At 37.2% G+C, this 26,722-nt stretch overlaps 1 protein-coding gene across 3 annotated transcripts in view; it reads right to left on the minus strand.

The window, feature by feature from the left end:
- The window catches only part of ABCB7 (ATP binding cassette subfamily B member 7), a 132,181-nt gene that overhangs the window by 37,667 nt on the left and 67,792 nt on the right, over positions 1-26,722 (minus strand). For all 3 annotated transcript variants that reach the window (XM_065900442.1, XM_065900443.1, XM_065900444.1), the window contains 6 exons: positions 4,114-4,246; positions 2,980-3,248; positions 2,341-2,429; positions 2,161-2,248; positions 1,113-1,287; positions 51-208 (listed from right to left, as the gene is read on the minus strand). In XM_065900442.1, the coding sequence (XP_065756514.1) occupies positions 51-208; positions 1,113-1,287; positions 2,161-2,248; positions 2,341-2,429; positions 2,980-3,248; positions 4,114-4,246 (912 nt within the window). The remainder of the gene's footprint in view (positions 1-50; positions 209-1,112; positions 1,288-2,160; positions 2,249-2,340; positions 2,430-2,979; positions 3,249-4,113; positions 4,247-26,722) is intronic.

The raw sequence follows: 26,722 nt of genomic DNA on the forward strand, positions 1-26,722 counted from the left end.
ATGAGATGATGCTTATATGCTTTTAAAAAGGTACTAAATAGATTACTTACTTTAATTCGGGTGTCTACCTTGAGTAGAGTAAACAAGGTGTTCATATCTATAAGTGCTTGTCTAGTTTCTCTGTATACAGTTCCCAGAAAGTTAAGGGGCAATGAAAGCTGAAAAAGCAGTCCATTCACCATTACTAAATCTCCAACAGTAAGGGTACCTTAATATGCAGTTGGTAGAAAAAAAAATTTAGATGTTATGAACTTTCCAGTTTAAGATAGAAAAGTTTACAGTTTACTACTGTGGAATACAGTTCAAAATGTACATCATCAGCAACTCTTAGGCCTACTCAAATTCCAAAGCATTTTAATCCATGATTTAGGAAAATAGGGAACTAGATATATGCTAACTGGAATGGCAAAAGCCCACCCATACACTACACATAATATATAAGTAAAAGAGAATGGCTTAAGTGAGGAAAGAAATGGAAGGCTGAAAATCTCTCCTTTCTTCCTAAGAAAGTTCCTTGTAATGTAAAATAGAAGTTTTTAAAAGTATAAATTTAAAAATTGGGGCAAATGGATATCATGATTGGGAATTGATAAACCATGTATTAAGGTTTCAGTGAATGAATAAATCCTAACTAAGCAAGCAGGTTACAGAAAAGAGGCACAGATATTATTTACTTTTGCAATGTTTTGCAATGAACAACTAATAGGAAAACTAAAAGGTTACTAGTAATTTTTATATGACTGCTTGCATTTTAGTCCTTTGGACTAAATACTAAATTAATTATATTTCTTTCTAGGTCTACAAGAGAAATTAGAAATATCAGATGCTAAAAAGAAAGTTACTCCGAAAAGAATCAGGTTGTAGCCCCACAAACAGTAATCCCAATCAATGAGAGAACCAGTGCTAAACTTGTAGTGTTAAACAAAGGGAAGTAAAAAAAACATCATCATGTAATCAAGAAAACATATTCTGATACAAAAATGAAAGTACTCCAAGGATGTTATAGCACCTTATTGAATATGCTTTATGAGACTAATATACACATTTATTTCATTAATCTTTATAAAGGTTAAGTAAAACATAGACTAACGTGAAAACCACATATCCATTACCTGCCACAATTCCCTGACTGGCGAGCACCATTATGGCTGTTAAACCAACACTGAAAATAGCACTTTGACCAAAGTTCAGCATAGCCAGAGTAGAGGTACTTTTCAATGAAGCAGTCTCATATGTCTTCAAAAATCCATCATATCTTTGTGCTTCATAATTTTCATTATTAAAATACTACAAAATACATAAAAACAGTAACTACATACAACTATAATTGGAATTTAATCTCTTAAGTGATTAGAATCCTTTTCATGGATACAATTTTGTACTGCATACACCATTTTAAAAACTGACTTTCCATATATTGGACTATGGTACTCCTGCAGTTTTCCACAATGGACAGTATTTGAAAAGTCCATAAAATTCATCCCCCAAACATTTACTGAATGCCTAGTTAATTTAAACCCAGATCTAAAAAAGCTGTCAATGGCACTTCCTTCACAAAGCCTTGCCTTGATCCTCTGGGACTCTGAATTGACAATTCTCATTGCCCCCCACCACATTACACCTTTCTCATGTAGCCACTTGCATACTTTACTTTAACTCTCCCAGTGCTTAGCAAATTCTGGGAAGGCAAAGATCAAAATCATTGTTTTTACCACCCTCCCCCATTACAGGACTTAGCATAGCACTTTGCACACAAGAGGCATTCAGTAATATTTGTTAAATGGAAAAATGAACAGATAAATGAATTAGTGAAATGAATTATGAATGAATTATGGAATGAATTAGTGAAAAGCACTATGCTAGGCAGTATGAGGGATAGAGAGTCAAGAACTTAGTGTGCATTCTGAATCAAGATGCTAACCATACTGTCACTACTTATAAATTAATTCAGAAGGTAAAATTCTGATGGTGCCACACAAAAAATGTGGTAGAAAGGGCAATTTCTAAACAAAAGAAAAACAATAAAGTACTATTATTTCATCATACCTAGAGATCCTATACTAATCTGCAGCTCTAACTTACAGCACCTATTCAATTAAATGGCACAACAAACCTTAGTGTGGTGTGAAAGGAAGAGGAAAGTAAAATTAAACATATTACCTTCACAGTTTCATAATTCAGCAGCGAGTCTATGGCAGCGTTACCTGCATCATTATCTGCTTTGTTCATCTCTATTCTAAATCTAGTTCTGTAAGACAAAGATTTGCATAGGCATAGAATGTTTGCTACAGAAGCATAACTAATTTCTGAACCTTGACCAACCTCTGGGGGATACCTTACCTCCACCGTGTGACAGCAACTGTGAATGCTGTGTATGCACCAAGTGTCCCAAGGGTCACCAGTGCAAACTGGGCACCACATCTATAATACTGGAGAAGGCAAAAGAAGAAATGAGAAACAGTCATTGCTCTTGCCAAATAGTTTATAATATACATTAGCAAATCGCAAAGATTTTAATTAAAAAATATGTTGGTATAAAGTTGTATACATGAAAAACTGAGTGAGGAAACAAATACCTTAGAAAATCAACTTTAAGTTATATGCATACTTTTAATTATAAAATATGAAATTGCCTAAAATGCTACAAATGGTGAATAGAAAGAAACCTAGATAATCTGAGCATACCAGTCCAAAGCCATATACCATAATGTCTGTTAACAAAAAAACTGCAACCACTAGCTAAATGACTGACCTATGTGTAGAACTGAACAGCTCTTTACAATAATAACATGATAAAGACTTTGGACACAGTCCCTTGAAGCTTGTGGAAAAATAATTAAACAAACTGTATAACCCTTCTGGCACCATGGGATTTTGCTTTCAAATCATAAGCATGCAATAGTACAAAAGCTTCAAGTACTAAATAGCTACTAACAAGAATGTAAGATAAAAGCTTGTCATGAAAAATGTTTTACTTACCAAAACACCACTGACAAGGGTCACCTCAAACATGATGGGAAGAAGATTAAATACTAAAGCACTCAGGACAAAACTGATACCCCTTGTCCCTCTGTCAATAGCCTTTGACAAAGCTCCTGTCTGTCTGTTCAGGTGGAAAGCGAGATCCAGGTTGTGAAGATGGAGAAAGACATTTTTGGCTATTCTTCGGATTGAATTTTGTGCTACCTTGCCAAATACTGCATTTCGAACTTCATTAAAAAAGGCAGCTCCAGCTCTTGATACACCATCTAGCAATACAATCAAGAAAAAGTGGGGTGTAAAAATATTAGAATCGTTGGAGTATAAAAACGTCAAGGGCTCAGAAAATGTTTGTACAATGAATGAATATATCACAGAATACTTACACTAAAAGAAACCTAGAAAACATCTAGCCTACTGAGTATCAATCTTTCCACCACCATGAAAACTTTTCATTGTTATTTTCCCACATAAGATTCCAAATGTTGAAAGATTTTTCCAAGTAACAGCAGCCCATAAGGCCTTATTGTGGATAAATGTACAGTATTTGTTGAGGTTTTGTGATCTAATTCAATTCCCCCAAATAATAAGTGATAAAATCGAGATCCTGAAAAATCCAAGTGCTTTGACTAAGCATGCCCAACTCAGGTCTGAGTTTCATAAAGTATCCTTTCTACTGCATGGGGACACAAAGCACTATATTCTATTCTTTACAAATTGTAGATTTGTGTCATAGCTATTGAATATAATTTAATAACACATTAATACAGGTATATCATTATGTAGCAATTTCCTATTCAACGGCTAACAACAACAGCAAGAAAATAACTAGCCTTACTAAAAAAATATCTTATAAGGAGCCTAACTATTAGAAGTGGTTGTTATGAATTTAATGTCTTACTTCATGTTATTGTTTTCTAGAACTTAGAAAATGAGACTTTTATTACAGAATTTTTGGAAAGTATATCATACAAAGAATTTTTTAAAAACCACACATCAAACAAAAAATCTCACATAAAACAAACATCTAAAATGCTAAGTTGTGTTTGTGGTGAAAAGGTCATATGCTCAAATATGATGAAACCCTCTTGAAGAAAGTCAACACCTGTAGACAGATTAAAGAACCAAACATACAGCCAATGAGAACTGCCGTTGCCATGGTTGCAACTGTATTTGGTGCATCACTCAGGTTCAGCATGTTTCCCGACATCTGGTTGAGGCTGTCTACAGCATATTTAAACATGAAGGGAACCACAATATTCATAGCCTAAAAACAAAAGCAGCAATTATCAATCATATGCAAATTATGTATTCATAAAAGTACAAATATTTACCTTAAATTAGTATTTATGGGAATGTTTAGATATTAACCATTTACTAATACTGGAATGATTTTCCCAGTTTATAAAGATAAAATCTCTGGCAGTGGGAGAGCTGTCATTTCAGGATTCCTAACTCACACTGACTGCCATGTTAATATTCATTTATAAGCTATGTGCATTAGTAAAATGCTCCTGCCTCCATGAAATCGCCCCTGATCATCCACTCAAAAATGCTTTCTCCATTATCTAAAATCCTACAGAGCTCATAACACAGCAAACTGTCTTATACTGTAGTTATTTGTGTATATAAGTACAATGCTTTGTATATAGCAGGTATTCAATAAATATATGTAAAATTATTTATTCACCAAAATAATGGTAAAACTGAAATTATACAGCAAAAAAGGATCTCAAAAGCAGATAAATTACAAGTATCTGTAGCTGATTCACCATTCAGGGGGAAAAAAAACCCAACACTGATAGATCTATTTGCCCCAGAAAAAAATCCCTTTGCTCCAACACCATATAAAAGAAAACCCAGGAGGTTGAGGAAGATGGCGGAAGACTAAGACGTGGAGATCACCTTCCTCCCCACAGATACATAAGAAATACATCTACACGTGGAACTGCTCCTATAAAACACCCACTGAACACTGGCAGAAGACCTCAGACCTCCCAAAAGGCAAGAAACTCCCCATGTACCTGGGTAGGGCAAAAGGAAAAAGAAAAAGCAGAGACAAAAGAATAGGGATGGGACCTGCACCAGCAGGAGGGAGCTGAGAAGGAGGAAAGGATTCCACACACTAGGAAGTCCCTTCACTGGTGGAGAGTGCAGGTGGCGGAGGGGGGAAGCTTTGGAGCCATGGTGGAAAGCGCAGCAACAGGGGTGCGGAGGGCAAAGCAGAGAGACTCCCATACAGAGGATCGGTGCCGACCAGCACTCACCAGCCCGAGAGGCTTGTCTGCTCATCCACCGGGGCAGGCGGGGGCTGAGAGCTGAGGCTCAGGCTTTGTTCAGAGCGCAGAGAGAGGACTGTTGGCGTGAACACAGCCTGAAGGGGTTAGTGCACCACGGCTAGCCAAGAGGGAGTCCGAGGGAGTCCGGGGGGAAAAGTCTGGACCTGCCCAAGAGGCAAGAGACTTTTTCTGCCCTCTTTGTTTCCTGGTGTGCGAGGAGAGGGGATTAAGAGCACTGCTTAAAGGAGCTCCAGAGACCGGTGCCAGCTGCGGCTTTCAGGGCTGACTCCAGAGACGGGCATCAGATGCTAAGGCTGTTGCTGCCGCCACCAAGAAGCCTGTGTGCAGGCACAGGTCAATCTCCACACCTCCCCTCCCAGGAGCCTGTGCAGCCTGCCACTGCCAGGGTCCCGTGATCCAGGGACAACTTCCCTGGGAGAACACACGGTGTGCCTCAGGCGGGTGCAACGTCACGCCGGCCTCTGCCACCGCAGGCTTACCCCACATCCAAACCCCACCCTCTCCTAGGCCTGAGTGAGCCAGAGCCCCCGAATCAGCTGCTCCTTTAACCCCGTCCTGTCTGAGCAAAGAACAGACGCCCTCAGGCGACCTACAGGCAGAGGTGGGGCCAAATCCAAAGGTGAAACCCAGGAGCTGTGCAAACAAAGAAGAGAAAGGGAAATCCCTCCCAACAACCTCAGGAACAGCGGATTATTCCTCCACAATCAACTTGATGTACCCTGCATCTGCGGAATACCTGAATAGACAACAAATCATCCCAAAATGAGGAGGTGGACTTTGGGAGCAAGATAGATTCTTTTTCTCCCTTTTCCGCTTTTTGTGAGTGTGTATTTGTATGCTTCTGTGTGAGATTTTGTCTGCATAGATTTGCTTTCACCATTTGTCTTAGGGTTTGTCCGTCCGTTATTTTTTATTTTTTACTTAAAAATCTTATTTTCCCTAATAATTATTTTTTATTTTAATTATTTTCTTTCATCTTACTTTATTTTATTTTATCCTCTTTCTATTTTTTTCTCCCTTTTATTCTGAGCCGTGTGGATGAAAGGCTCTTGGTGCTCCAGAGAGGAGTCAGTGCTGTGCCTCTAAGGTGGGAGAGCCAACTTCAGGACACTGCTCCACAAGAGACCTCCCAGCTCCACATAATATCAAATGGCGAAAATCTCCCAGAGATCTCCATCTCAATACCAAGACCCATCTTCACTCAACGACCAGCAAGTTACAGTGCTGGACACCCTATGCCAAACAACTAGCAAAACAGAAACACAACCCCACCCATTAGCAGAGAGGCTGCCTAAAATCATAATAAGGGCACAGACACCCCAAGACATACCAACAGATGTGGACGTGCCGACCAGAAAGACAAGATCCAGCCTCATCCACCAGAACATAGGCACTAGTCCTCTCCACCAGGAAACCTACACAACCCACTGAACCAACCTTAGCCACTGGCGACAGACACCAAAAACAATGGGAACTATGAACATGCAGCCTGCAAAAAGGAGACCCCAAACACAGTAAGATAAGCAAAATGAGAAGACAGAAAAACACACAGCAGATGCAGAAGCAAGGTAAAAACCCACCAGACATAACAAATGAAGAGGAAATAGGCAGTCTACCTGAAAAAGAATTCAGAATAATGATAGTAAAGATGATCCAAAATCTTGGAAATAGAATACAGAAAATGCAAGAAACATTTAACAAGGACGTAGAAGAACTAAAGAGGAAACAAGCAATGATGAACAACACAATAAATGAAATTAAAAATACTCTAGAAAGGATCAATAGCAGAATAACTGAGGCAGAAGAACGGATAAGTGACCTGGAAGATAAAATAGTGGAAATAACTACTGCAGGGCAGAATAAAGAAAAAACAATGAAAAGAACTGAGGACAGTCTCAGAGACCTCTGGGACAACATTAAATGCACCAACATTTAAATTACAGTGGTCCCAGCAGAAGAAGAGCAAAAGAAAGGGACTGAGAAAATATTTGAAGAGATTATAGTTGAAAACTTCCCTATATGGGAAAGGAAATAGCTAATCAAGTCCAGGAAGCACAGAGAGCCCCATACAGGATAAATACAAGGAGAAACACACCAAGAAACATATTTATCAAACTAACAAAAATTAAATACAAAGAAATCATACTAAAAGCAGCAAGGGAAAAACAACAAATAACAAACAAGGGAATCCCCATAAGCTTAACAGCTGATCTTTCAGCAGAAACTCTGCAAGCCAGAAGGGACTGGCAGGACATATTTAAAGTGATGAAGGAGAAGAAACTGCAACCAAGATTACTCTACCCAGCAAGGATCTCATTCAGATTTGATGGAGAAATTAAAACCTTTACAGCAAGCAAAAGCTGAGAGAGTTCACCACCACCAAACCAGCTTTAAAACAAATGCTCAAGGAATTTCTCTAGGCAAGAAACACAAGAGAAGGAAAAGACCTACAATAACAAACCCAAAACAATTAAGAAAATGGGAATAGGAACATACATATCGATAATTAGCTTAAATGTAAATGGATTAAATGCTCCCACCAAAAGACACAAACAGGCTGAATGGATACAGAAACAAGACCCATATATATCATGTCCACAAAAGACCCACTTCAGACCTAGGGACACATACAGACTGAAAGTGAGGGGATGGAGAAAGATATTCCATGCAAATGGAAATCAAAAGAAAGCTGGAGTAGCAATTCTCATATCAGACAAAACAGACTTTAAAATAAAGATTATTACAAGAGACAAAGAAGGACACTACATAATGATCAAGGGATCGATCCAAGAAGAAGATATAACAATTGTAAATATTTATGCACCCAACATGGGAGCACCTAAATACATAAGGCAAATACTAACAGGCATAAAAGGGGAAATGGACAATAACGCAATCATAGTAGTGGACTTTAACACCCCACTTCCACCAACGGACAGATCATCCAAAATGAAAATAAAAATGGAAACACAAGCTTTAAATGATACTTTAAACAAGATGGACTTAATTGATATTTATAAGACATTCCATCCAAAAACAATAGAATACACATTTTTCTGAAGTGCTCATGGAACATTCTCCAGGATAGATCATATCTTGGGTCACAAATCAAGCCTTGGTAAATTTAAGAAAATTGAAATTGTATCAAGTACCTTTTCCAACCACAACATTATGAGACTAGATATGAATTACAGGAAAAGATCTGTAATAAATACAAACACATGGAGGCTAAACAATACATTACTTAATAACCAAGAGATCACTGAAGTAATCAAAGTGGACATCAAAAAGTACCTAGAAACAAATGACAATGAAACCACGATGACCCAAAATTTATGGGGTGCAGCAAAAGCAGTTCTAAGAGGGAAGTTTAGAGCAATACCATCCTACCTCAAGAAAAACGAAACATCTCAAATAACCTAACCTTGCACCTAAAGCAATTAGAGAAAAAAGAACAAAACAACCCCAAAGTTAGCAGAAGCAAAGAAATCATAAAGATCAGATCAGAAATAAATGAAAAAGAAATGAAGGAAACGATAGCAAAGATCTATAAAACTAAAAGATGGTTCTTTGAGAAGATACACAAAATTGATAAACCATTAGCCAGACTCATCAAGAAAAAAAGGGAGAAGACTCAAATCAATAGAACTAGAAATGAAAAAGAAGAAGTAACAATTGACACTGCAGAAATACAAAAGATCATGAGAGATTACTACAAGCAACTCTATGCCAATAAAATGGACAACCTGGAAGAAATGGACAAATTCTTAGAAATGCACAACCTGCCGAGACTGAACCAGGAAGAAACAGAAAATATGAACAGACCAATCACAAGCACTGAAATTGAAACTGTGATTAAAAATCTTCCAGCAAACAAATGCCCAGGACCAGATGGCTTCACAGGCGAATTCTATCAAACATTTAGAGAAGAGCTAACACCTATCCTTTTCAAACTCTTCCAAAATACAGCAGAGGGAGGAACACTCCAATACTCATTCTACAAGGCCACCATCACCCTGATACCAAAACCAGACAAAGATGTCACAAAGAAAGAAAACTACAGCCCAATATCACTGATGAACATAGATGCAAAAATCCTCAACAAGGGACTACCAAACAGAATCCAAAAGCACATTAAAAGGATCATACACCATGATCAAGTGGGGTTTATTACAGGAATGCAAGATTCTTCAATGTACACAAATCAGTCAACGTGATACACCATAATAACAAATTGAAGGAGAAAAACCACACAGTCATCTCAATAGATACAGAGAAAGCTTTCGACAAAATTCAACACCCATTTATGATAAAAACCCTCCAGAAAGTAGGCAAAGAGGGAACTTTCCCCAACATTAATATAGGCCAGATATGACAAACCCACAGCCAACATCCCCCTCAACAGTGAAAAACTGAAAGCATTTCCACTACGATCAGGAACAAGACTAGGTTGCCCACTCGCATCACTATTATTTAACATAGTTTTGAAAGTTTTAGCCACAGCAATCAGACAAGAATAAGAAATGAAAGGAATCCAAATCAGAAAAGAAGAAGTAAAGCTGTCACTGTTTGCAGATGACATGATACTATACATAGAGAATCCTAAAGATGCTACCAGAAAACTACTAGAGCTAATCAATGAATTTGGTAAAGTAGAAGGATACAAAATTCATGCACAGAAATCTCTGGCATTCATATACACTAATGATGAAAAATCTGAAAGTGAAATTAAGAAAACACTCCCATTGCAACAAAAAGAATAAAATATCTAGGAATAAACCTACCTAAGGAGACAAAAGACCTGTATGCAGAAAATTATAACACACTGATGAAAGAACTAAAGGTGATACAAATAGATGGAGAGATATACCATGTTCTTGGATTCGAAGAATCAATATTCTGAAAATGACTCTACTACCCAAAGCAATCTACATATTCAATGCAATCCCTATCAAACTACCACTGGCATTTTTCACAGAACTAGAACAAAAAATTTCACAATTTGTACGGAAACACAAAGGACCCCGAATAGCTAAAGCAATCCTGAGAACGAAAAATGGAGCTGGAGGAATCAGGCTCCCTGACTTCAGACTATACTACAAAGCTACAGTAATCAAGACACTATGGTACTGGCACAAAAACAGAAATATAGATCAATGGAACAGGATAGAAACCCAGAGATAAACCCACACACATATGGGCACCTTATCTTTGATAAAGGAGGCAAGAATATACAGTGGAGAAAAGACAGCCTCTTCAATAAGTGATGCTTGGAAAGCTGGACAGGTACATGTAAAAGTATGAAATTAGAACACTCCCTAACATCATACACAAAAATAAACTCAATATGGATTAAAGACCTAAATATAAGGCCAGATACTATCAAACTCTTAGAGGAAAACATAGGCAGAACACTCTATGACATAAATCACAGCAAGATCCTTTTTGACCCACCTCCTAGAGAAATGGAAATAAAAACAAAAATAAACAAATGGGACCTAATGAAACTTCAAAGCTTTTGCACAGCAAAGGAAACCATAAACAAGACCAAAACACAACCCTCAGAACGGGAGAAAATAGTTGAAAATGAAACAACTGACAAAGGATTAATCTCCAAAATTTACAAGCAGCTCATGCAGCTCAATATCAAAAACACAAACAATCCGATCCAAAAATGGGCAGATGACCTAAACAGATATTTCTCCAAAGAAGACATACAGATTGCCAAAAAACACCTGAAAGAATGCTCAACATCATTAATCATTAGAGAAATGCAAATCAAAACTGCAATGAGATATCATCTCACACTGGTCAGAATGGCCATCATCAAAAAATGTACAAACAGTAAATGCTGGAGAGGGTGTGGAGAAAAGGGAACCCTCTTGCACTGTTGATGGGAATGTAAATTGATACAGCCACTATGGAGAACAGTATGGAGGTTCCTTAAAAAACTAAAAATAGAACTACCATAATAGCAATCCCACTACTGGGCATATACCCTGAGAAAGCCATAATTCCAAAAGCGGCATGTACCAAAATGTTCATTGCAGCTCTATTTACAATAGCCAGGACATGGAAGCAACCTAAGTGTCCATCAGGAGATGAATGGATAAGGAAGATGTGGCACATATATACAAATGGAATATTACTCAGTCATAAAAAGAAACGAAATTGAGGTATTTGCAGTGAGGTGGATGGACCTAGAGTCTGTCATACAGAGTGAAGTAAGTCAGAAAGAGAAAAACAAATACCATATGCTAAAACATATATATGGAATCTAAGGGGAAAAAAAGTCATGAATTACTGAGGGGTAAGACAGGAATAAAGACACAGACCTACTAGAAATGGACTTGAGGATATGGGGAGGGGGAAGGGTAAGCTGTGACAAAGTGAGAGAGTGGCATGGACATATATACACTACCAAATGTAAAATAGATAGCTAGTGGGAAGCAGCCGCATAACACAGGGGAATCAGGTCCGTGGTTTGTGACCACCTGCGGGGTGGGATAGGTAGGGTGGGAGGGAACGAGACGCCAGAGGGAAGAGATATGGGAATATATGTATATGTATAACTGATTCACTTTGTTATAAAGCAGAAACTAACACACCATTGTAAAGCAATTATACTCCAATAAAGCATTATTAAGGAAAAAACCTCAATGAATATCAAATTATGCTTTCAAAAACCAACCTATTTCTCCATGAGAATACACCAAAAGAAAGAAAGAAAAAAAGAAAGAGTATAATGCTTTCATATATTCAAGACAAGTTAGTCAATCACTCACATTTCACATTTTCTACAAAGTTATACTATTACAAACACCAAGCATCATTTAGGAATAGCAAGTTGGTAAGACTGGCAAAGCTTTCTTTGAAGAAATGAAATTCATATACATTAATATCATGTGAAAACAATTTTATAAGACTTAAAAAAATACTGAAATCCCAGCTCTCGTTAATATTCCATTATTATATCATTCATCTTTATTAAACAGAAAGAATGTATCATCAACAAGCCTAAGTTTAGCTACAACTGACAGGAGCTATGTAAACCTTACCAATCAAGATTTCAAAGTAAGGTATACAAGTGTCTTAGCAACCAAGCAGGTACTCTAATATTCAATATCATTAAAATAGACAGCAAATGTTGGAATACTTTTAAAATGTAACACTATGGAAAAAATTGCTTAAAACTTTAAGATTTATAAGTTCCCAAATATAATCTAATAGAATAGCAGGTTTCAAGTAGTATAAATTTCTCAGTTTTGATTCCCATATGATCATATGTCCTCAGTCTTCCGCTTCTACTTGAAATGGTCTCCCTACCAATTTACCCCTCCACTTCTGTTCTTCAAAACCCACTTTGAATCTCATTCCCATCATGATGCCTTCTCTAAAACCTGCAGCACTTTTGGCACTTTCCATTTTCCAACCCCTCATTTTTATAGTTTAAACCACAGTATTTATAATTTTTATTACATATTTATCATTCACTTTGTCTTCAGGTGCATGAAGACACCTTCATGAGTGAAACCTTTTGCAGCAAACAAACATTTTGTGAACAGATATATGAGTCAGATATGGTGCTAGGTACCTTTCACAAAGGTAAGAGCTGAATGAAATAAGTCTATGAAATGGGTATTATCCCTATAATTGAGAAAACTCAGGTTCTGTGAGGTTTAATGACTTGTTCAGTAAGCAGCAGAGCTAGGATTAAAATCCAGGTCTGTCCTGAAATTCAGAATTTTTTCCTGTATACCATAGCCACATCAGCAGCTTAATAAGGCAGGGACAACATTATTTTATTACTTTTGCAGCCTAAAATGGATACTCTCAAATGCAATGCTTAAACCAGTTACAGTTGAAAAGTATGGCATAAGTAATTTAAATAACTTTGAAGAGATTCCAGGTTCTCCATATAAGGCCAAATCCCCTCACTTGCATTCCAATACACTTTCTTGAGTGGGAGAAAAAGTGATAGTTATAGCTAGCACGCAATTCTCACAACACAGCCCTTTATATCTTTGCCACAGAGTGAGTCTGACTGAAACTCATGTATCACCAGGAAAATTGTGCGATTTTTTTTTTGAAAATGTGTTTGCATTTGGTCAAATTTGGGAGCATCCTTGTAAGTATGTAAAGAATGTGAATGTCATCTGCCTGTGTTTTCACTGGCAGGAAAAGGGCAGTTAGCATAGCACTAGGAACACAGCACTACCTGTAATGATAATTGTTGATTACTGTCAGTTTTCCCATAAAAGTAATTTTTTAAAGAAAAGGAAAAACACCAAAGAAATGGAAAGGATATACAGATGTTTTTATTAGTATATACATGTGGGTTCCATTGATGTTGTGATATTTTGGGGATGGGGGGTGGCAAATATTGGTTTTCCCTAATATTCTGCTTTCAGCAGAACTAGACTTAAATCACCTCAGACAACTGTGAATTTTTAAAAACTTTTTATTTTGAAATAATTATAAGCTGACAGGAAGTTGCAGAAGTAGTACAGAGACTCATAACTCTTCACCCAGCATCTCCTAATGATGACATCTTATATAGCTGTAGTTCCATATCAAAAACAAAAATGTACATTGGCACATTACTGTTAACTAGCCTACAGAACTCATTCAGTTTTCATCATTTTAAAATGTGTATTAGTGGTGTGTGTGGTTTTATGTGTCATCTCTGTGGTTCCATGCAATTTTATCCCATGTTCAGATCCATGTAACCATCACCACAATCAAGATACAGAACTATCCCCTCACCACAAAAGAACTTCCTTGTGCTACCTCTTTATATTCCTTCATCAAGGATGATGCATATATCAATAGCTCATCTCTTTTTATTGCTGAGTAGTATTCCATAGATGTAACAGAATTTATTCAACCACTCATCCCTGAAGTATATTTTGGTTGTTTCTAGTTTGGGGCTATTATAAATGAAGATTTTATGAAAATTTTCATACAGGTGGTCATAAGTTTTCATTTCTCTGGGATAAATGCCCAAGAGTGTAATTACTAAGTCATATGGTAAGTCTACACTGAACTTTTTAATAAACTGCTATACTCTTTCAGAGTGGCCGTACCACTTTATAGTCCCACCAGTAAAGTATGAGTGACCCAGTTCCTCTGCATCCTCACCAACATTTGGTATCATCACTACTTTTTTAAATTTTGAAACTATTTTAATAATAGGTGTATAATGATATTTCATTGTGGTTTTAATTTGTGTTTCCATAACAGAAATGATGTTGAACATCTTTTCATGTGCTCTCTGATGAAATATCTGTTTGTGTCTTTTGTACATTTTACATTTGGATTGGTTTTTTGCTGTTGAGTTTTAGGAATTCTTTATAGATATTCTAGATATAGGCCTTTGTTGGTTATATGATTTGCAAATATTTTCTCCTAGTCCATCGCTTGTCTTTTATCTTCTGAGGTGCCTGAACTCCCACCCCACCTAGCAGTTGTAAGGAGTCCCTTTCCCTAGGAACAAATGGAGGCCAAGGTAAGAACCTGGACTTTCACCCGCACTTGCAGTAATGAGGCATCCCCACTGGAGCAGTGCCACAAGAGGCCTGCTAAACAGAAGATTTAAATAAGATCCAGAGTCTCATAACATAATACCCCAAATGTCCAGGTTTCAATCAAAAATCACTCATCATTCCAAGAATGACTAAGATATCAACTTGAATAAGAAAATACAATAAATAGACACAAACGTTAGAACTATCTGACAAGAATTTCAGAGTAGCTATCATAAAAGTGCTTCAAGGAGCATTTATGAACATGCTTAAATCAACAAAAATAGAATGTCTCAGCAAATAAATAGAGGACATAAAAGAAGAAACAAATGAAAAATCTGAAACTGAAAAATATAGCTGAAGTTAAAAAAAAAACTTGAATGGATGGGATCCATGGCAGAATGGGGAGGACAAAGGAAAGAATCAGTAAACTTGAAGATAGAACAATAGAAAGCACTCAATATGAACAACAGAGAGAAAACAGACTTAAAAAAAAAAAACAGTAAACAAGACTCAGGAACCTATGGGACCATAACAAAAGATCCAGTATTCCTCTTCAGAGTGCCAGAAGAATGGAAGTGTGAAACTGGAAAAAGTATTCAAAGAAATAAAAAAATCTTCTATTTTGGCAAAGACAAACCCAAGAATTCAAGAAGCTGAGCAACCCCAAATAGGGATAAACTCAAAGAAATCCACACCAAGACACATCATGATTAAATTTCTGAAAGACAAAGAAAAAAATCTTAAAAGAGCTAGATACAAATAATATATTAAGTATAAGGGAAAAACAATTTGAAGACAGTAGATTTCCAGGGAAGCTAGCAGGAAGTGGCACAAAATTTTCCAGTGGTAAAAGAAAAGAACTGTTAACCTAGAATCCTATAAACAGCAAAATTAGCCTTCAGAAATGAAAGGAATATCAAGACATTCTCAGATTAAAGAAAACTAATAAGAATTAATCACCAGCAGACCTGCTTTAAAAGAACTGCTAAAGGAAATTCTTCATACACTTGGGAAATAGAAGCAGAATGAATCCTGGAACATTAGCAATGAAGGAAAAGCAAAAGAAATAGTAAATATCTATGCAAATATAGTAGCATATTCTTCTCGTAAGTTCTTTAAAATATGTTTGATGGTTAAAAGCAAAATTTAAAACACTGACTGATGGGGTTTTCAATGTATGTATATGTAATACGTAAGATGACTTGTAAACATAAAGAGGGAAGGTAAAGGGACTTAGAGGGCAGGAAGGTTTTTACATTCTACTTGAAGTGATAAACTATTGATTCTAAGTAGACTGTGAAAAGTTAAGTATGAATATTGTAATTCCTAGAGCAACTACTAAAAAATTATACAAAGAGATCGACCAAAAGGCATGATAAATTAAAATGGGATAGTAAAACCTGTTCAAATAATGCAAAAGATAGGAGGAAAAGTGAAACAATGCAACAAAATAAAGAGGCAACTAGCAGATAATAAAATGGTATACCAAACTCCAAATATATCAATAATTATCAATACAATTATCAATATATTATAATGAGCAATACAAATGAACAATTATTAATGTATCAATATACAAGCAATAAACAACTGGGAACCAAAATTTAAAAAAATTTACAACACCCCTCCCCACAAAAATAAATCCTTAAGTTAAATCTAACCCAGGGTTTCTCAACCTTCAGCACTACTGACATTTTGGTTTAGATAATTCTTTCTTATGGCAGGGGCTGTTCTGTGTACTTTAGGATGTCTAGTAGTGTCCCTAACCTCTACCGACCACAAGCTAGTAGCACTCCCCAGCCCCACACAATTGTGACCAATAAAAATGCCTCTAGTTACTGCCAAATGTCCCCTTAAAGGGCAAAATTCCCCGATTGGGAACCACTGATCTAATCAAAGATGTACAGTGTCTGAAAGCTACAAATGCATATGAAATAAATCACAGAAGATCTAAATAAATAGAGAGATATACTGTGTTCATCAACTACAAGAATCAACATAATAGGGACACCAATTCTCCCCAAACTGGTCTAGAGATTTAATAAAAATCCATTTAAAAATCCCATCTGGCTTCTTTGTAGCTACGGACAAGATTATTCTAAAACTCTATGGAAAAGCAAAGAAACTAGAATAGCCAAACAATTTTGGAAAAAGAAATTGGAAGAATCACACTACCTGTCTTTAAGACTTACTATAAAGCTACAATAATGAAGACAGTGTGGTGGTGATGAATGGAGAGACACATAGATCAATGAAACAGAGCAGAGTCCAGAAAAGGATGACATTCCACTAATCTATCTATCTGAAAATCATGGCTCCCTAAACATCTCCATGTACTAATATCCAGAACCTGTGAAGATGATACTTTACATGGCAAAATGGACTTTGCAGATGTGATTAAACTGAAGAATGTGAGCTGGGGAGAGTATCCTGGATTATCTGGGTGGGCTGAATATAATCAAGAGTCCTTATAAGAGGGAAGTAGGAGGGTCAAAGTAAAGAAAAAAGATATGACTACAGAAGCCAAAAGTCAAAATCAAGAAGATTGAAGATGCTGCTGGCTTTAAGATGGAGGAAGGGGCCTTGAGCCAAAAATGCAGGTGACTTCTAGAAAAAGCTGGAAAAGGCAAGGAAATTGATCCTCTCCCAAGAGCCTCTGGAGGCAGCACAGTCCTGCTAAATGCCTTTATTTTGATCCAGTGAAACCTAATTTTGGACGTCTGACCTTCAGAAATATAAGATAATAAATTTGTGTTGTCTAAGCTATTAAATTTATAAGTTGTTACAGCAGCAATAGGAAACAAAGAAAATTCAATGAGGAGAGGAGAGCCTTCATGTAGGAACAACTGGACAAAACAATGAACCTTCATTTAAACTGGATACAAGAATTAATACAAAATGGAGCATGGATCTAAATGGAAAAGGTAAAAAAAATAACTTTTAGAAGAAAACATAGGAGAAAATCTTGATGACCTTGAGTTAGGCAAATAGTTCTTAGACATAATAAAGCATAATCCATAAAGAAAAAAAATGAACTGAAACATATCAAAATTTTAAACTTTTATTCTATACAAGACACTATTAAGGGAATTAAAAAACAAGCTACAAGGACTTCCCTGGTGGTCCAGTGGTTAAGAATTTGCCTTCCAATTCAGGGGAAGTGGGTTTGATCCCTGGTCAGGGAACTACTATCCCACATGTCGCAGAGCAACTAAGCCCACATGCCACAACTATTGAGCCTGCGTGCCACAAACTACAGAGCCCACGTGTTCTGGAGCCCATGTACCACAACTAGAAAGAAGCCCACGTGCTGCAACGAAGAGCCTGTGTGCTGCAACTAAGACCTGACACAGTGCCTCCACCCCAAAAAAAATTAGATAAAGAAAAACAAGCTACAGACTGGGAGAAAATATTTGCAAATTATATATCTGAGAAAGGTCTCATACAGAATATATAAATAACTCACTAAACTCAACAGTAGAAGCAACAGCCCAAATAAAAAATGGACAAAACACTTGAACAGAAACTTCACCAAAGTGGATGTATGGATGGCAACAAAGCACATGCAAAGTATATTAAAACCACAAGATACCACTATATGCCTGATGATACCAAGTGTAGTAAAAGAAATGAAGTAACTGAAACTCTCATATATTGGTGGTGGCAGACAAAAACAGCCACTTTGGAAAATAATTTGGCAGTTTCTTATAGAGTTAAAAATACACCTACAGTGACCCAGCAATTCCACTCCTAGGTATTTATCCTAGAGAAATGAAAACTCAGATTCACACAAAAACCTGTACTCGTGTGTTTATAGCAACTCTAGTTATAACTGTCAAAGGGTGGAAAGAAACCACACGTCCATACGTGCGTAAATGGATAAACAAACTCTAGTACATCCATACTATGGAATACTGCTCATTAATAAAAAAGAATAACTGATAGAGTCAATGACTTGGATGAATGACAAAGGCATTATGTTGAATTAGAGAAGCCAGCTCAGAAGTTTATATATGATATGACTCCATTTATATGGTATTCTCAAAATGACAAAGCTATAGTGATAGAGGACAAATGAATGATACCTAGCAGTTAGGGGCTTGGAGAGGGTATATCTACAAATGGGTTACGCAAAGGAGATTTCTGGGGCAATAGCACTTTTCTGTGTCATCCTGACTGTGACAGTAATTTTACAAATATACACGTGTGTTAAAAATTATAGAACTGTATATCAAAAAAGTACATTTTATTGCATGTATATTAAAAATAAAGCCAGTATCACAGGTCTCATCCCATCTACCTCCCCTAGTGGCTGGAAATGTCTAAAAATAAAGCTTGATGATAGTGTATTTCAATAAAAAGTGACTCAATATGAAGTTTCATACCCCCTTTCCTTTCTAAATTGAGAAACTGGTTATTTTTACTAGATTATAACCATGTGACAAATGGTATGTTTCATCTATAACTGCATTGTACCCATTAATTTAAGTACAAAAGAAATAAAGGGACTTATTCTCACAAAACCTTTTTCTTTCACAGATGAAAAAGTTTAAATCACATATATAAATAATCTGCTAAACTCTTTAATTTTCACAGAAACTGGTATATTATTAGGAAATTGAATTCATTTAATTTTAACAGGCAAATGTACAATTTGGGACACTGATTGAAGAACAGAGTTAAGGAAAAAGTAAAATCACCATAAAGAACAGTCAAAAGTATGCTGTATCTATATGATGCCAAAACATGGTCAGTTTGCTGAGGGTCTCAAATTCCGGATTTTAAAATGACTTTTCCCTTCCTGGTCATAAAAGTATTATCTATCTCATCTGAGGAACCCAATTCTTTCATAACTTTTAATATCTAAATTTCTCAATAATTAATCTCTTTTACAGCAGCCTCTGATAATTAAGGGCTCTGTAACTAGTGCTGCTCAGAAGGGTCTAATATATGTGAAGAGGTAAAAGGGAATTTTGTTTCTTTGTTTAATTACCTCTCTGGTCCCTAAAAGATCAGAAGGAGAGAAAGAAAGAACAAGAGCACTAAAGGGAGATCTGATTAGCAAGGCAAAACAAGGAGAATAGAAAACTGGATAAAGTACTTATACAATTGGTAAAGACCATCTCTTACAGAAAACAGAGATAGAGGGAACATTTCCTAACTCATTCTATGAGCCCAGCATTACCTTAGTACCAAAGCCAGATAAAGACACCACAAGAAAGGAAAACTATAGACCACTATCTCTCATGAACAGACCAAAAATTCTCACCAAAATATTAGCAAATCGAATCTAATAATGTATAAAAATAATTATACAATATGACAAAGTGGGATTTATTCCAGGTATGCATGGCTGGTCCAACATTGAAAAACCAATTAATGTAATTGATCACATCAACAGGCTAAAGAAAAAATAGGATATTTTATCAATAGATGCAGAAAAAGCACCTGAAAAATCCAACATCTATTCATTATAAAAAAAAAAAACTGTAAGCAAACTAGGAATAGAGGGGAACTCCCTCAACTTGATTAAAACATCTACAAGAAAACCTATAGCTAACAACATATTTAATGATGAGAAATTAGATGCTTTTACCCCTAAGACTGGGAAAAAGGCAAGGACGCCCTATCTTACTGCTCCTGTTCAACATGGTACTGGAAGTCCTTAGCTAATGCAATAAGACAAGAAAAGGAAATAAAAGGTATACATGTTGGGAAGGAAGAAGTAAAACCATCTTTGCAGATGATATGATTATCCATGTAGAAAATCCAAAAGAATCAATAATAAAAAACCTCCTGAAACTAATAAGCAACTCTAGCAAGGTTGCATGTTACAAGGTTGCAAGGTACATAGCTAATATACATAAGTCAATCACTTTCCTATATACCTCCAATGAACAATATGCAATTTGAAATTAAACATATAACACCATTGAAATCAGTACCAAAAAATTATGTATACATGTAACAAAACATGTACAAGATCTACGTGAGGAAAACTATAGAACTTTGATAAAAGAAATCAAAGAACTAAATGAACAGAGAGATAGTCCATGTTCATGGATAGGATGACTCAATATTGTGAAGATGTCAAACTTGATCTATATATTCAGTTCAGTCCCAATCAAAATCCTAGCTAGTAATTTGGTAGATAGGGGCAAAGTGATTCTAAATTTTATATAGAAAAACAAAAGATCCAGAATATCCAACACAATATTGAAGACAAAAACAATGCTGACGGGCTGATACTATTTGACACCAAGACTTATCATAAAGTTTATCAAAACACTGTGGTATTGGGAAAAGAATGGATAAATAGATCCATGGAATAGAACAGAGAGTCCAGAAATAGACAAATACACACAAATATAGTTAACTGATCTTTGACAAAGGAGCAAAGGCAGCCCAGTGGGGAAAGGATAGTCTTTTCAAAAAATGATGCTGAAATAACTGAATGTGAGAGAGAGAGAGAGAGCAAGAGAGAGAGGGAAAGAAAGAGAGAGAGAGAGAGAGAGAGAGGAGAGGGAGGGAGGGAGGAAGGAAGGGAAGAAAAGAAAAGAAGAAAGAATCTAGACAGTGACCTTACTTACACCTTCTGCAAAAATTAACTCCAAATTGATTACAGACCTAAATGTAAAGCAAAAAACTATAAAACTTCTAGAAGATAACATAAAGGAAAATCTAGGTGACCTTTGGTTTGCCAGTGACATGAAATAACAACATTAAAGGCACAATCCATGAACACTGATAAGTTGGACTTCATTAAAATTTATAACTTCTGTTCTGTGAAAGACACTGTAAAGAGAAGGAAAATACAAGCCACAGATTGAGTAAAAATATCTGTAAAACATCTATCTGATAAAGAACTGGTATTCAAAATATGCAGAGAACTCTTAAAATTCAACAACCCAAATAAAAAATCAGCAAAAGACCTGACAGACATTTCACCAAGAAGGATATACAGATGCCAATAAGCATATGAAAAGATGCAAAATGCCATGTGTCACTAGGCAATTTCAAATCAGAAGAAAAATGAGATACCATTATGCACCTATTAAAATAGTTGACAAGGATATGGAAGAACAGAAACTTCATTGCTAGTGGGAATGCAGAATGGTACAGCCACTTTGGAAGACAGTATGGCAGTTTCTCACAAAATTAAACATAGTCTTACTATACAATCTAGCAATTGCAATCCTTGGTAACTACCCAAATGAACTGAAAACTTATGTCACACAAAATCCTGTACACTAATGTTTATTGCAGCTTTGTTTATAACTGCCAAATTTTAGAAGCAACCAAGATATCTTTCAAAGAGAGAGTGGATAAACACTATGGTACCTCCATATAGTGAAATATTTTTCAGCAATAAAAAGAAATGAACTATCAAATAAAAAGAAAGACACAAATGATCCAGAAATGCATATTCCCAAGTAAAAGAAACCAGTCTGAAAGGGCTACATACTATATAATTCCAACTGTATAACATTCTGGAGAAGGTAAAACTACAGAGACAGCAAAATGATCAGTGGTTATCAGGGATTCAGGAGGATAGAGAGAGAGATAAATAGGTGGAATGCCTCGGATTTTCAGGGCAGTAAAACTATTCTGTATGATACTTTAGTGGTGGTATCTCACATTATGCATTTCCCCAAAACCATATAACTAAAACACAAAGAATGGAATCCTAATGTACACTATGAACTTAGTTAATAAGAATAAAGTATTTTTTTATAATTGGTTCATCAATTGTAACAAATGTACTACACTAATGCAAGATGTTAGTAATAGAAGAAATTTAGTGGGGGGGCTTTTGGGAGGAGGGAACTCTCTATACTTACAGCTCAATTTTTCTGTAAGCCTAAAAATTCTCTAAAATATAAAGTCTTTTAATTAAAGAAATACTCCAGGGTATAAATCACACTTCTCAACTTAAGTAAAGGCTTCAGGTAGCATTGTTAGCATTGTTTTACTTTTAAAAATGTTTTTCAGAAAATTTTAAAGTATCAAAGTTAAGCAAAAAGTGCATTAATCTTTTGAAGACAGTAGTTACTGGAAAACTCTAGCTCCTCCATGAAGCCTTCCCTAAATGCCTAATTCTTGGAACTCCCCTATAGCTTCATTTGTGACTCCCTTTGGGTGTTTATGTTGTATATATTTTATCATTATTGTATATTCTTCTCCTTCAGTACACAGCAACTCCAGGAGGGCAAGGCCCACATTTTATTCATTTTTGTATTCCCAGCTGCCTAAGCACAGTACCTTATACCTAATAGTCAGTCAACAAGTGTTTATTTAGTACATATTACTATGGTTTGAATGTTTGTTTCCCCCTACCAAATTCATATGTTGAATTCTAACCCCCAGGATGATGGTATTTGGAGGCAGGGCCTTTAGGAGGTGAGTAGGTCATGAGGGCAGAACCCTCATGAATGAGATTAGTGCCCTTAGAAGAGTGCCCAGAGACCCTTCTTGCCCTCTACATCATTTGAGGTTACAAAAAAAGACAGCGATCTATGAACCACCCAGTTTATGGCATTTTGTTATAGCAGCCCAGATGGACTGACACATATATTATCCATTACTCTATATAATAGACGCATTCTTGAAGAAATGAGGTATTGATAATATTTTTATAAATCACACTCTCCCCTGAAACTATTTTATAATTTTAAAATAGCTTATTTTCATTTCTAACAGATTAGTGAGAATATCTTTTTGTACTTGATATTTAATTTTTTGTGACCCCAATTTCTCTGTCAACTAAGTGGTTTCCAAGATGGTAGTGGTTAGAGAATATGAGTAAACTTTTTTACAATATTAAAACATTTATAAAATCAGATGATTTCAATAAATGTGTTTTATATTTTCCTTAAATCCTTATATTACATATTAAGTGTAACATACTAAGAGAAAGACTGAAATTTTTAAAATCCTTAGAAGAGATTAATGATGATGTGATACTCCTATGATGTATGTGGATGATAAGAAAAGGTACTACATAAAATTTGTAGGGATTTAAGGAATGAAGGCAAAGAGTATTCTCTCTGTCTCTATCTCTGTGTCTCTTGTGGCAATAGAACCACTAAACTATACCTCATACAGAACTCTACAGTACTAAAAGAGAATTGCTGTAACTTGGATAGAAGAAATACCAATCCATCCTCTTGGCCTCCTCTGGGCTGCAAAACATCTCTATATAATACAGTTTATCTTAAAAATCTTTGTTGGAGGCAATGACAGCATTAAGAATCTCAGAATCAAAAGAGCATTAAAAAGCAAATAAGCAAGCAGATGGTATGCTGTGGTCCCATATGTTAACCATGAAAGCCTCCCTTTTCCTTCTACTCACTAAACATTTCTCTCTTTCTGTCTTCCTTATCCTTCATGGATGCCTTAGGCCTTGTTATGAAACCACCACACACTGCTCAGATGGCTGGGTGGTATTCAATTAGAGCTGAAAAGGTTCCTGAACCCTGCCCTAAAATTCCAAGAAGTATGTGGAGGAGATAGGGAAGATCTGAGTATAAAGGGGCATAGATTGGTCCAAAGTGCTTATATGCCAAAGCATGTAATCAGGTTGAGGAAAAAAATGGGAAGCCAAGGAACGAAAGGGCTAACAATGCATCTAATGCACACAAATGATAAATCACACCTGCAGTACTACTCAAAAATAAATAAGGGACTTGCAATTCATGATGGCTAAGGAGTAAGACGTGATCACCTTCCTCCCAACAGATACATCAAAAATACATCTACATGTGGAACAACTCCTACAAAACACCTACTGAACGCTGGCAGAAGACCTCAAACTTCCCAAAAGGCAAGAAACTCCCCCAGGTACCTGGGTAGGGCAAAAGAAAAGAGAAAAAACAGAGACAAAAGAATAGGGATGGGACCTGCACCAGCAGGAGGGAGCTGAGAAGGAGGAAAGGTTTCCACACACTAGGAAGTCCCTTCACTGGTTGAGAGTGCAGGTGGCGGAGGGGGGATGCTTCGGAGCCACGGTGGAGAGCGCAGCAACAGGGGTGCGGAGGGCAAAGCAGAGAGACTCCCGCACAGAGGATGGGTGCTGACCAGCACTCACCAGTCTGAGAGGCCTGTCTGCTCAGCTGCCAGGGCAGGCGGGGGCTGGAAGCTAAGGCTTCAGCGTTCAAGGTCAGATCCCAAGGAGAGGACTGGGGTTGGCTGCGTGAACACAGCCTGAACGGGGGTAGTATGCAACAGCTAGCCAGTAGGGAGTCCGGGAAAAAGTCTGGACCTGCCTAAGAGGCAAGAGACAATTGTTTCAGGGTGCATGAGGAGGGGGGATTCAGAGCAATGCCTAAACGAGCTCCAGAGATGGGTGCGAGCCGCGGATATCAGCGCGGACACCAGAGGCGGGCATGAAATGCTAAGGCTGCTGCTGCAGCCACCAAGAAGCCTGTGTGCCAGCGCAGGTCACTATCCACACCGCCCCTCCCGGGAGCTTCTGCAGCCCACCACTGCCAGGGTCCAGTGATCCAGGAACAACTTCCCCGGAGAACGCACGGCGCGCCTCAGGCTGGTGCAACATCACACTGGCCTCTGCTGCCACAGACTCACCCCTCATTGCATACCACTCCCTCCCGCCATCATGAGTGAGCCACAGCCCCCAAATATGCTGCTACTTTAACCTCGTCCTGTCTGGGCGGGAAACAGATGCCCTCAGGTGACCTACATGCAGAAGTAGGGCCAATTCCAAAGCATAGCCCCAGGAGCTGTGCTAACAAAGAAGAGAAATGGAAATTTCTCCGAGAAGCCTCAGAAGCAGCAGATTAAATCTCCACAATCAACTTGATGTACCCTGCATCTGTGGAACACCTGAACAGACAACGAATCATCCCAAAATTAAGGCGGATGTACTTCGGAGCAACTGTAGACTTGTGGTTTGCTTTCTGCATCTGTTTCTGGTTTTATGTTTATTTTAGTTTAGCATTTAGAGCTTATTATTATTGGTAGATTTGTTTATTGATTTGCTTGCTCTCTTCCCTTTTTTGTTAAACGTATATATGTATTTTTCCTTTTTCTCTTTTTGTGAGTGTGTATGTGTATGCTTCTTTATGTGATTTTGTCTGAATAGCTTTGCTTTTACAATCTGTCCTAGGGTTCTGTCTGTCCATTTTTTTCTTCTATAGTTTTTAGCACTTGTTAACATTGGTGGATTTGTTTTTTGGTTTGGTTTCTCTCTTCTTTCTTTCTGTTTTTAAAGCACTTTTTTATTTTTAATAATTTAAAAAAATTTTAATAACTCTATTGTTTCCCTCCTTCCTTCCTCCCTCATTCCCTGCCTCCCTCCCTCCCTTCTTTTCTTTCCCTTTTCTTCTCAGCCGTGTGGCTGACAGGGTCTTGGTGCTCCAGCCGGGTGTCAGGCCTGACCCTCTGACGTGGGAGAGCCGACTTCAGGACACTGATCCAGTGTCTTCCCGGCTGCACAAATTACCAAATGGTGAAAGATCTCCCAGAGATCTCCATCTCAATGCTAACACCCAGCTCCACTCAAAGACCAGCAAGGACCAGTGCTGGACACACTATGCAAAACAACTACCAAGACAGGAACACAAACCCACCCATCAGGAGAGAGGCTGTGTAAAATCATAGTAAATTCACAGACACCCCAAACCACATGACCAGATGCAGTCCTGCCCACAAGGAAGACAAGATCCAGCTGCATCCACCAGAACACAGGCACTAGTCCCCTCCAGCAGGAAGCCTACACAACCCACTGAACCAAACTTACCCACTGGGGGCAGACATCAAAAACAACGGGAACTAAAAATCTACAGCCTGTGAAAAGGAGACCCCAAACACAGTAAGTTAAGCAAAATGAGAAGACTAACAAACACACAGCAGATGAGGGAGCAAGGTAAAAATCCACCAGACCAAACAAAAGAAGAG

Source organism: Phocoena phocoena, chromosome X, assembly GCF_963924675.1.
Source record: "Phocoena phocoena chromosome X, mPhoPho1.1, whole genome shotgun sequence".
Classification (NCBI taxonomy): domain Eukaryota; kingdom Metazoa; phylum Chordata; class Mammalia; order Artiodactyla; family Phocoenidae; genus Phocoena; species Phocoena phocoena.